This window comes from Taurulus bubalis (assembly GCF_910589615.1).
Source record: "Taurulus bubalis genome assembly, chromosome: 5".
Lineage (NCBI taxonomy): Eukaryota > Metazoa > Chordata > Actinopteri > Perciformes > Cottidae > Taurulus > Taurulus bubalis.
This window is the reverse complement of record NC_136593.1, coordinates 24,590,458-24,602,593: the sequence shown is the minus strand read 5'-3', so window position 1 is coordinate 24,602,593 and position 12,136 is coordinate 24,590,458. Positions and strand designations below refer to the sequence as shown.

Here is a 12,136-nt window from a genome sequence, read left to right as displayed (position 1 = left end):
AGTCTGAAATGGAGCATACCAGTGATTATTGAAAAGAAGTCAAATATGTGAACAGGAAATAAAAGGGCCCTAACAAGAGAGTAAGAAGGATCATACATGACGAAGAACTTTGGAGTCGTGTGTTGAATGCATAGATATTCAGCAGCAGACTAGCTGGTCTTTACATCTGTTGTGATCTGCCCAAAACCAAAGAAATGAGCCACTTCCAATTTGAATCTGTTCTACATTATACAGTAAGTTGCTTAAGGCAGGTACTCACATGATACACACTTCTTTACTGGGGACACACACACACACACACACACACACACACACACACACACACACACACACACACACACACACACACACACACACAAAGAAAAAAGACAAGGCATCAGGCCTTTTCTCCCAATCTTGAGAAAACTTGTATGTAAATGAATGTTCCCAACTTTACTGCCATTTTTACATCACCTTATATTTTCTAGAAAAAACAGCCATTTAGTTGAGGTACAGGTCTGATAAATCACATCTTTGATTTATGAACTTGTAAAAAAAAAATGCATTTAGTTAGTTTAGTAAACAATCGTTCTTTTCATTTCCTCTCATCAGCTAAGCAAACGCAATGGGCGGAAGCCTTTTATATTAGAGTCAACGTTATCAGTAGACTACAATTATCTGAGCTATTCAAACATCAAGGCTCCATCCATCATGGGGCTCAAATGGGAACTATTGTTATATTCTGCTAATTGAATTGGCGACCCAAGTAGAATTTCTTGCGACCCACTTGCAGGTCCCGACCCAGTGTTTTGGAACAGAAATAAAATACTTCTAACTAAAGTAGACAAGGCAGATTGGTACTAAAAGACCTAATGGTGTGATGGAGAATATTAGTGAATGTTTCCATTAAAGTCCATAAATCATTCCATGGTTCATCAGCCAATCAAAGCTGACATTAAACCAAACATGCTCTCCCACATAATCCCACTTTGATACTGCCAATTCTACATCCAGTAGATTGTGTTCCATAATGCACTCAGTTTAGCAGGGCACAATAACACACCTGCAGTCAATTAAATAAAGGCAGTTTAAAAGGTGCTATGGTGTGAAATTATGAGCATTAATACAGCATCAAACCACATGCATGCTGATCTGCATGATCACAAGTGAATGCATGCCAGCAGGCTTTGTCAAGACAGCACAGTGCCCCGTTTACTTTTTGGCCCCACCAAAGCATGATACCTCAGGATTATCAGCACGTTCAGCTCATTCAACTCAGATAAAAAAATAAAATCCTTTTGAATTTGAGGTCCAGTATTTTACTGATCACGCATCTGACAATAGGGTCTGCTATGTTGTTGCATATATTGGTTTTTCAGGGAGGACGATGGAAAAGAACGGCTTATCTTTTTCCACGCTGAGAGCTCTGGAGGAAATCCCTCAATCGTAGCTATGCTCTGAATTTAGCACCTTTAATGTCCAGCCTGTCTTCAAAAGGTTTAACTGCACAAACAAATGGCTCATTAATGATGAACCAGTATTGTACCAAACAACAAAGGATACACTGACTCTGTTTGAGTTGGGTGACCTTCACAAATGGAATGGACATTTCAGTTTGTAATTAATGTCGTAAATTGAAACAAAGCGCAACAAAATGACTTGGTTTTATTTCGTAAAAACATCATGGTTTGGCTTAAAATAACCATGTTTCTTATGTTATTTCAGTTACGCTCATGAATAAAAATAAGTCGACGTTGACTTTTGGTTTGGTGGGACGACTCTGGGAGGAGACAAGTTTCTCTCAAAAAGCTACTTGACAATGCAGTTTTGTTGTATGTGAATGTAATGTTTAGGCTGGACATTGACCTTAAATCAAATATTGTATCTTAGAACTAGCAAGTGTAATCCATCCCTGATGATTACTTCAAACAATAAAACTCTTTATATTTTGTTTAGGTTAGTGTCTTGTAAAAAATAGCATTTCCCTCCCCTCCATTATGTTCAGATTAATATATATTCATTATGTTTAGATTTATACCCGAGAGCCTTTCCTCCTTCCAGTGCACGCAGTTCAAAACTGAAGTTTTGTTTGCATTGCGCCAGGCTTTGGGGTTGCTTAATGAATCCCGTTAATGATGCGATTGTGCAGCAGCTCCTGTTCATGGTTGTGCTGGGTGGGCTTCACCTCCTCGTCCGTCAGCCGAGCATTCTTCCTTATCTCCTCCAGGGAGTAGTCCTGGACCAGGCTGCCGTTCTCGAAAACAGTCACCAGCAGGTCCTGAGGAACGCAGAGCACACAGACAAACCGTTGAGTCCAGGGGAAAGAAGTTGAACGAACTGTTAAACACCGCTTTTAGTTTACAATGTGCCTGATTATTCTCTCCAGGTACAGTCGTTTGTCACGTTTGGTGAGCTTGAAGTGTTTAATAGAAGCTTTATTGCATTATGGGAATGTAGCATCCAACATTAAGAGCTCGACCCATAGCGACTGATAGTCCGTATATCTTAGCCTCTGCTGCCCCGATTATCACCACTCTTTTAGTATCGGTTTCTTGTGAGCTTCCCATCTTTAAGAAAGCATCTTTATACTCACAGTACAAGAGTCTCGTTTTCAAACACCTGATATCTGGCTATCCGTCAGTGAAAGCTCAAATACAGGACATTATAAATGGCTTCACAAGATCAACAGAATACATTGGAAGCCTGCAAAAATAAAATGGCTGGCTGAGGAATCACAAACAAGTAATATCATCAAGAGACGTTCAAGTAAGGATATCAAGAGGTACACGATGAGGAACCATCCTCATCGTGTACCTCTTGGTGGATCACAAGGATTGATCACCAAATAAACAAACGCACACAAAAAAGCCCAGGTTAGTTTGAGTTTGCTTAATAAACTACTTAAATACTTAGTCGTGTAATCAGCAGTTTCCAAAAAAACTCTTTCATTTCCTCTGGAAAAGAGACTGAGAAGTTCAGACATTTCCACAAAACAACCTTTCATAGTCACTGCATTAATTTAGGTGTAAAGAGACAAAAATGTTTAATAGATTAATTTGTGAGAAACAATAGAAAAGCAGCTGATTTCTGAGTGGAAAATGTAACTAAAGAAAAATGAGTATGGCCATATTAACAGGGGGCACTTGACCTCTCACCTCAAGATACGAGTGAAAATGGATCTACCAATACTCCAGTTAGCGAATGTGTTTTCCAAAAGGACATGCCCTCACTTTGCCCTCATGATTCTACTGACAGTGAGAGTTAAAGATGAAATGCTGGGACTAACCTCCTCAGGCTTGCCTGCCCCGCTCTCTATCGTCTCCAAGAAGCCATCAGAGTTTTTCCTCAGAGATAATCGACCCTTCTTTGACCCTTTGGACGGGTCGGTCACCGGCTGCTTGTACACGTCCATCTGGAAGAAGCAGAAGGAAATTACAATAAGTGAAATCACGTTGAAAAAACAAGCCTCTGGGAGGATTTCTGCATCTGGGACACACGAGGAAGCACCTCTGGTCTTTTTATTCATTTTCAATCAACATGTCTACGACAGATGCACCAATTAATACAATGGAAAACGTGTTCATGCCGTGATAGGCGTGTGTCTCTGTAATACAGCACGGTAACACACGGTCAAGTACAGCAAGATGCACGCTTGGCATTTGTGTTCATGTTGGTGCCCTCAAATGTCTGAAATGAATGAGTGAAATATTGTGATCACTAAACAGCTTTTTAGAGAGGGAGATTTCTGATGACTATGTCATCCACTGCATTACAGAACTTTATTAAACACCTTTGTCTTGCTACGGTCTGTTATAATAAAATCATTTTTGTAATCAATACTTTGTGTCAAATCATTGATTGATTTCGATGATGCACAGGTCATTATTATCATCAAATTATAAATGGGACTGTAATTCTATATCTAGTTTCTAGTCCTAGACCATTAAAAGCATTTTAACCCTATGTGTCATCATTCACTCATTCATACACTGATGGCAGTCTGACATGCATGTGCCACCAGACCATCACAACTATCTAACATTCACACCCATTTCCCAATAATGACCGGTTATCTCTCACAGGGAAGTATGGTCGGTCAAAGTTGAACCAGGGCGTAGTCTACTTCCTGAGGCTGACTTAAGATCAAGTTTTAAATCAGACTTAAAAAGTCTGTAAAAGTGCACAATTAGCTGGATGATGACGACTAGTTATTCAAGACAACTGCATCCAACATTAAGTATCAATTCTAAAACTACACTCAAAAAGACGACTGACCCTGAAGTTGTAATTCCACCGTTTGGCCCAGGACCCCCAAACTAATAGAGAGATGGAGCAGGGTTATACTATATATATTGTACTACAATTGTGTTTTATATTAAACTGGGCCTATATAGCATACCTTGTTATTGTGCAATCAATACTACAATGTAAAAAATCACAGCCCTGTTTAGTGATGTCCATTTACTTCTTCTCTTTAACTCAAAGAGCTCTGACAAGTTTTAGATTGTGTACTTAACTGTTAAAGTTAGTTTAATGTACAGTAATGTCTTGTGTTTATTTTTTTAGATTTGTTAGAGTAAATTTAACTTGGGTCTTTAAGTTAGTGGGGTGGACAAAAATAAATGCTGACATGTTTGAGTTTGAGGATCTTTCTTAAAACATGGCCAGGTTGAAGCCTGGTCATAATGTAATATATAAATACTGCAGATAAGTGTGGAAGCCCATTTCCGTCCAGAAAAGAACAAAATAAGCTGTGATCATATAAATATTCCCATGCTAAATCCTAATTATGAGATATAAAGTCGACATTCGAGGACAATGTTTGGTTGTCTCGGCTGACCCGCCTCTTCAATGCCGCATCGGGAACAGGTGTTCAAGATTAACTGTATTTAATTAACTGGTTTTGTCCGCGTGCGTGAGGCAGCTGTGTGTAGGTGTGGCCTTCAGGGCCCAGTTGGACGAACTAGGAAAACAACATTTCGATCTTTTTAAAGAATATAAACGGAACAGTTTACTGTCAAATCCTCTCCCTGTTCGTGAGGTGGTGTTGAGACGCCGCGAGGACAAGACTGAACTATAAGTAGGTGACTCTGTAGATGCCTGTTCAATATACTACTAACGTCAATGCATACTTGATAAAACGCTCTTGTTGTCAGTCTGATATTTAAGTCATACATCGTTGTCTGGTGTCAAGTCGATTTGAGACCAGTTTACTCTTCATACAGTGGGTCAGTGAAACGTGCAGACAGTGTTTACACCCAGCTCGACCGCCGCAGTCAGCTGTGGGAAAGTGTGATCCGCTCAGATTAATTTGTGATAAAACACTGTGTGCTGTCTGACATCGCTAATGTTTTATATTCAAGACTACGGTCATGCATCTCTATCATCATAACGATATTATACCCTGTGCAGCACGCATTCGTCCAGATTAAACATGATTGTTAACTGTCATTGTGTTGGATAAAGGCCTTCAGTGAATCACACAGTTTGCGTGTCTTTTTAAACATTATGACGGAGCGGCTTTCTGCAGCATTCATTTAGGATTGCGACAGATTATCACGAAAAGTTATCCATCTTCATCAAGAAAATATCACTTGTTTACTGGCGACAAAAATACAATATAAAATGATGGTTCTGTCAAGAGTCGAACGCTATAACCTTTTAACCATTTCTTATTTTCAATATGTTTTTGATTTAACTATCCGGTTGAGTGTGTGAATTTGATCTTAACTAGGCATTTTTATTTCGTGGTATTTCCTCAATCTGTTTCTGCGGTAATGACCTCTCACGCGTCTTCTTCTGAGCTCCTAGGCTTCCGTAGTCCCGTTTACTCCTCACAATTAGATATTATGCATTGCTGAAGGTAAATTGTGTGGGAAATTATGTCGCACTATTTGGTTATATTCTCCAAAAATGTAACCGGTTATGTTACACACGGTTATGGTCGCTAATACGATCACGGTGTCCAGCTGTTGCGTGTCATTTAGACCGTGAACATGAATGTTTTGTGGCTTTTTGATTGAGCCTCGTGGCGCCATTTGCATTACATCGCACCGCCACTACATAGTTATATTTTCTCAGTGTAATTCTGTGTTTTTTTCGTGTTTAGGAAGCGGGTGTGCAGAAGAGTGAGAGACCAGAAACTACTGTGTTTTATTTTCGTCTCCAGGTATGCGTTTTCCTTTCTTTTTTTTATGTTATAATTTTCGCCACTAGCTCTTGCAGTTGCTTATTTTGTCCACTTGGTGTTGCTGTTTCCCCTTGTATATTACGATTCATGGTTTTGGAAATAATGGTTGTAATTTAAGTTTAATGTACATGTTAAAGTCTAAGACAATGATACTCTGCATTGCTGAGGGAAGCGGATGTGCAGAGAGACCAGAAGACAATGTGTGTGTTTTATTGTCGTCTGCAGGAGAAAATAAATACAGGAAAATCATCGTTGACTTCTTCCATGCCGTTTTCCACATCTGTAATATATGTTGAATAGTGTAACACTCACTCGTGGCAAAATATGAACATGATATTTTGGGAATTCTTTTAGTTGGTGTATAAAATCCTCTGTTGTTGGGCAGTAGCTGGCAGTAAGTTTTCGTATTTGTTTGAGATGTTCTCTCTCCTCTCCCCTCCAGTTCCGACCTCGTGGCACACAGAGGAGGACCGGCGTCCGTCCATCGACCGGTCCATCCTGCCCACAGCGCCGCACTCGGCTCGTGAGCCCAACGTGGACCGGTCCCGACTGCCCCGCAGCCCACCTTACACGGCCTTCCTGGGAAACCTGCCCTATGATGTCAGTGAGGAATCCATCAAAGACTTCTTCCATGGCTTGGCACACATATACATACATATAAATAATATATATATATTAGGGCTGGGCAAAGTTGAAAAAAATTAACTCATTAATCGCATGATTCTTCTGCGATTAATCGCATTATGCGCCAAATTCAATAATGAAGTAAATCCTAGTGTATTGCACCCTTTTATTTTAAAGTAATGTTATCAGAACAATATAGCAGGCACTCTGGAGCAACAGCAAGTTAACAACAGTATATAAATTAAAAATATATGCTAGGTAAGAAAAAAAAGATGTATTTTATTTTTGTGATATGACTGGTCATTCAATTAAATATTGTATTTATTTTCAGATGTTAGACTATTTTATTTTAATGTAAAACAGCTTAATATCATGCTGAAAAAGAAACATTTGTCTTTTATCAGGGAACAACATAAACAGTCTGTTCAGTAGTAAGGGTCCCTGTGAGGGACAAGCCACTCCTTCTTTTGTCCATGTTCAGTTTGTTGCTTACCTTTTTTAAAGATGTATGTTAAAGAACAGAAATTGATTAACTTCATACAAAAGCAATCAGTGCTTTTGATCTTGTTCAGTTTTTCTTACTCTGTGAGAAAAGTCCAGTCTGTGTTGGCTTGAACAAGTGCACTGAAGTCTGGTTGAATGAGGTGGAGATGTTAAGGACAGCTGACGGGTAACTCAGCAGCGCGATTAATGTTCACTCTGGACGCGGAGAGCGAGGCTCCTGTGAGGCTGAGCGCTCTGTGAGGCGGAGCGGCTCGCGGCAGCACCTGCTGAGCAGTGAGCACAGACACTACAGAACAATACGTGCGTCAGTCTGTTGGCAACAAGCCGGTCTGTGAGGCTGTAGAAGCACGCGCGCACATACGCAAATCGCCTTCAAAGTAAAAGCAGTGCCGTTGTATTCCATTTCTGGCATGCATCTTTTTTATTTTTTGATTGACCTCACGCGGGCCGGACTGGGAGAGCCGTAAGATGCCCAGGTCTGAACTACGCCGTCTGGGAGAGATTTAAAGTGCAGCACCTGTATTAAGCCCCTCCCAATGCAAAAAAAAAGTGTTGACGCATGATCAAATAATTAACGGCGTTAATAGTTTGCTGCGTTAATGCGTTTTTAACGCTTCAACTCTTTGGCAAGGGAACAAACAGTGAAACAGTCTTTGTTGCTCTTTGCAGGCAGGAGCCTTAAATGATGACCTGAACATCCTGTGAAACTAGTTTGTTTAGTCCACATTAAATTTCATCTGTAATTTAAATATTTATCTCTGAAGTATTTTCCCAGTTCACCCAACCGACACGTCTTGAACTGACACGGTAACTCCGGCTTGCTTGTTATGCTTTGTGACTCTTTTGCGGTGTCATTATTATTAATGTTTATACAAGCAATGTGTATAAGATTTTTTTTTTTTTTTTTTTTTTTTTTTTTTTACAAGAGCACTGTAAAATAATTTCAGTTAAAAGCATTATGTTAAGAAAAATGGCAAAAGTATCAATTGAATTAAAGAAGTAAAAGTTATTTGTAGCCAGACCAGGTCCATTAAAATAATATATTTGCTGTAAGTCAATGTAATTATTGATGCATTCACTTCATCACTTTAATGTTGCTGCTGTTAAAGGTGGATTTAATTTGAACTACTTTAATTATGTATTACTTGATAATAAATAGTTATTCATTAGTTGATTTATATTTTGTATTAAGAATTAGAATCTTAAAAGTAACCTAATTATATTGTTAAATAAATGTAGTGATGTTATAAATACAATATTTCCGTTATAGATGTATAAAATGAAAATACTCCAGTGAAGTACAAGCAACTCAAACTAATCCAAAGTGCTGAAGTAGCCTAGTATATCTGAAACTCAAATACATTTGTTTATTTTAGGGTAAAGGAAAACATGCATGACAAACATTTCCATTTCCTCAATTCCAAAGTCGATCAATTTCTTCCATATTTTTAATTTGCACACTGCTCTCGCTGTCTCCTGATCTTGTGTGGGTGAACTGCTGGTCCCAGATCAGTGCCTTCTGTTTTCACATGTGGTTCTGTCCCCACCTTCACCAGATCAATGCGGTGCGTCTGCCTCGAGAGCCCAGTAACCAGAGAGGCTGAAGGGCTTTGGTTATGCTGAGTTTGATGATGTGGACTCTCTCCTGAGGTGAGAAGATGCAACAGTAACCTGGTTTTATATTGGTTGCTTTTTTATTTAACTACAGGGTTCTTACGGTCATGGAAAACCTGGTAAAAGTTCTTGAAAATGAATTAAATCCCAAACGTTTTGGAAAAGTCATGGAAATGTGTTATATTCATGTGTTCATGATGTTCATTTATGCTGAGTTTGAAATAATTAATATGCTTTTAAAAGAAAGATGCTCAAAATATAAGCAGGCATACACACAGGCATCAATATAAATGTTTATTCATTTAATCAAACTATTGTCTCATTCATTTGTCATTTAAGGTATACTGTATCCTTTTGAATTCTCATTTTTGGTATAAATACTACATTTTCTCACTTTTTCATGTATACACCGAGATTTCACTAAATGTTTGGTCATGGAAATCCATTGGTCAAAATGTATATGAACCCTGTTGAGTTATCTTTGGAAAACTGCTAAGCTATTTGCGAAGCAAGTACCAAACACTGACGCTGTACCTTCATTTTTGTAAAATTAAACCATTTCACTGATTTGATCTTCTCAGGGGTGAAGGAACGATTGCTGATCGGCTGAAGGTCTCACCGTTTGGATTCCGCAGGATATTGAACTTCATTAAGGATGAGTATGGAAATCCACCTATTATCATCACAGAAGTTATTCATAGTGGCTACCACTATGAAAAATACCTCAACCAGGTGCTTAAGAGTATCAAACCACAACTTGCATGGTATGTTTTAAGAGAGACCATTGACAATATCTCATGTAATGTATCTCTGAGAAATGATTGCAGTGGATTGGATCATAGCAATCTTGCCGTTTTCACAGAATAATTGTCATGTTCAAACCAAGATACCGAATATCTTTTACTTAAGAATCTCAAGTGTATTTGCAATCCTAAAGGTTTTCATTTACTCCTCCTTGCTCACTTGCTAGTTAACGTGGATATCCGGGGTTACACAGCGTGGTCCCTGATGGACAACCTAGAGTGGGCCACACGATTTGGGCTTTTCTGCGTCAATCACTCGGACCCCAAATTGCCTCGAGTGGCCAAGACTTCTGTTACACTCTACTCCCATCATCAACTGCAAAGGATTCCAGACCCCATGCATGCTTGAACACCGTGCCTGAAGGTAAATTGATGCAACCAGTAGCTTTTTTTTTTAAAGCTCACCAATTAAAATGTAATTCGTGCAAAAACCTAAGTAAAAGAAAACAATAAGTTGTATGAGGGATAAACCCTTTACATGGGTATTTTACTGTATATACAGAGGACAAATAATCCCATAAAATGCAGCAAGGCCGAGATCCTCCCCGTGGCACTGCAGTGGCAGGTTTCAGTCAGGTGTCGGGACAGTGGCAAGCAAACGGCACTCGTTCGACACCCGTCAAGAAGCCCAAGCTGAGTGGGTGGAGTAGGGCTGCACGATTATGGCCAAAATCCTAATCCCTACTATTTTGATCAATATTGAGATCACTATTATTTATCACGATGATTCATTCATTTTAGGGACATCTTTTTATTCCGCTTTCACGTTTAAATGAACACTGCTTCCACTTCCATTGTTGTGCTACATTCCAGCTAATATACAAATCTTTGCATCAGACTGGTCCTTATCACAGTGCATCTCTTAGAAGAAAAATATTAATAAAATAGTGTAAACACTTTTTACACAAAATTAAATCAACAGAGCACTGCTTTCACTTCCATGTTGTGCTACATTCCAGCTAATGTACACGTCTTTGCATCAAAATAAAACTTATACTGTGACATCCCTTTTTATTTCCCCTGACGTTTTTCATACAGTGCAGGTAATGCCTGTTTGGAGAAATAATTGCGTGAGGGGATCACGTATCTTGTCTACTGTCTTGACCATTTTTCTGAAGCCTTCACTCCTCACAGTATTTATTGGACACATGTCAGTGTCTTTGGGAGGTGGATGGATTCGCTGCCGCGCTATGCAGGGTCGCTGTTATGGTTTTCTGGGTTGACGTTGGACATGGACGGAGATACGTTAGCTTTAGCCTTAATGCATTCGTTGTACTGTGTTTTGTGGTGTTTTTCAGGTGGTTGAACAAGTTGGTTGTATTGCTATGCGGACACAACTCTAATGCACTCTGTGCACATGATTTGTTCTTGGTTAACATCGCTTACCCTAAATCCCAAAAGCTTCGAGTCAATAGATTATGATCCTTTTCGAGGGACTAGCTTGTCGCCTTCTGCTCCTGACATTTTATTTACTTTTCACGCGACACCTGCGGCCGTCTGCTCTCTGTTCTGTTGTCTGTCTCTCTCTACTCTTCTACTAATACCGGAGTCGACTGCAGACGGAGCCTTTTTTGAGGCTGTCGCTGCAGGGTGTGCGCGCATGACACCTCCCATCTCGTTCTCCCCTGGTGGTTGGCTGACTGTTAGTTGAGGAAGCGCTTGATTTGATATGTAGCAGAGCACGCATTGTGGCAGCCAAAATCGTGATCGCAACTACAATGCAATTAATTGTGCAGCCCTAATGCCGTGTTCACACCAAAACAGTTGCGAAAGCCAATCAGCGTTGAGAAGCTCTGCCCGGCATCACCGTCGTTACTGAATCAAACTGCTGGTCCGCTGAAGGAGCGCTGGAAGCGGCTTCATTCAGACACTTGTCCTGGAGGAGTCGGAGCTGTGTGTGACTACGGATAATGTTATGAACCCAGACACGGGGGTGGTTGATGTTCCGACGTGTGTGGGACTTCCTCAACAAGTATAAAGCAGAACTAGTTGTCATTTACCTGGTGGCAAATTGGCATCACACTTTTCTGCTCAAGCTGCGTTCACACCAAACGCTTTGCGAATGTTACTTGTGCCTGAAAGGGGGCGTGGCTTATCTCCGTAAAAACAGTTACCGTTTCCGCCATCCACCATGGAAATAACCACTAGTTCTGTTATATACTTGTTGTGTAAATTCCACATACGTCGGAACATCGAACTCCATCGTGTCTGGGTTCATAATATTGTCCGTAGTCCCACAACAGCGTCTGAATGACGGCCTCTTCCAGCGCTACTTCAGGCGGACCAGCAGCAGTTTGATTCAGCAACGGCGGTGATGACGGGCGGAGCTTCTCAACGCTGATTGGCTTACGCAACTCAGCGTCACGAAAATTTCAACTCTTACGAATTCGCGCTGCGTCATTTGTGCCACCCGGCGGAAAAT

General features: G+C 40.1%; 1 protein-coding gene across 1 annotated transcript; it reads right to left on the bottom strand.

Annotated features, from left to right (window-relative positions):
- Positions 1-2,095: 2,095 nt before the first annotated feature.
- Positions 2,096-4,031, bottom strand: LOC306737102 (nicotinamide phosphoribosyltransferase-like; the record flags this gene model as incomplete). Its single annotated transcript, XM_079218805.1, has 3 exons — positions 2,096-2,257; positions 3,266-3,391; positions 4,020-4,031. The coding sequence occupies 3 exons, from the start codon at positions 4,029-4,031 to the stop codon at positions 2,096-2,098; spliced, it is 300 nt and encodes a 99-aa protein (XP_079074931.1).
- Between the last annotated feature and the right edge of the window lie 8,105 nt (positions 4,032-12,136).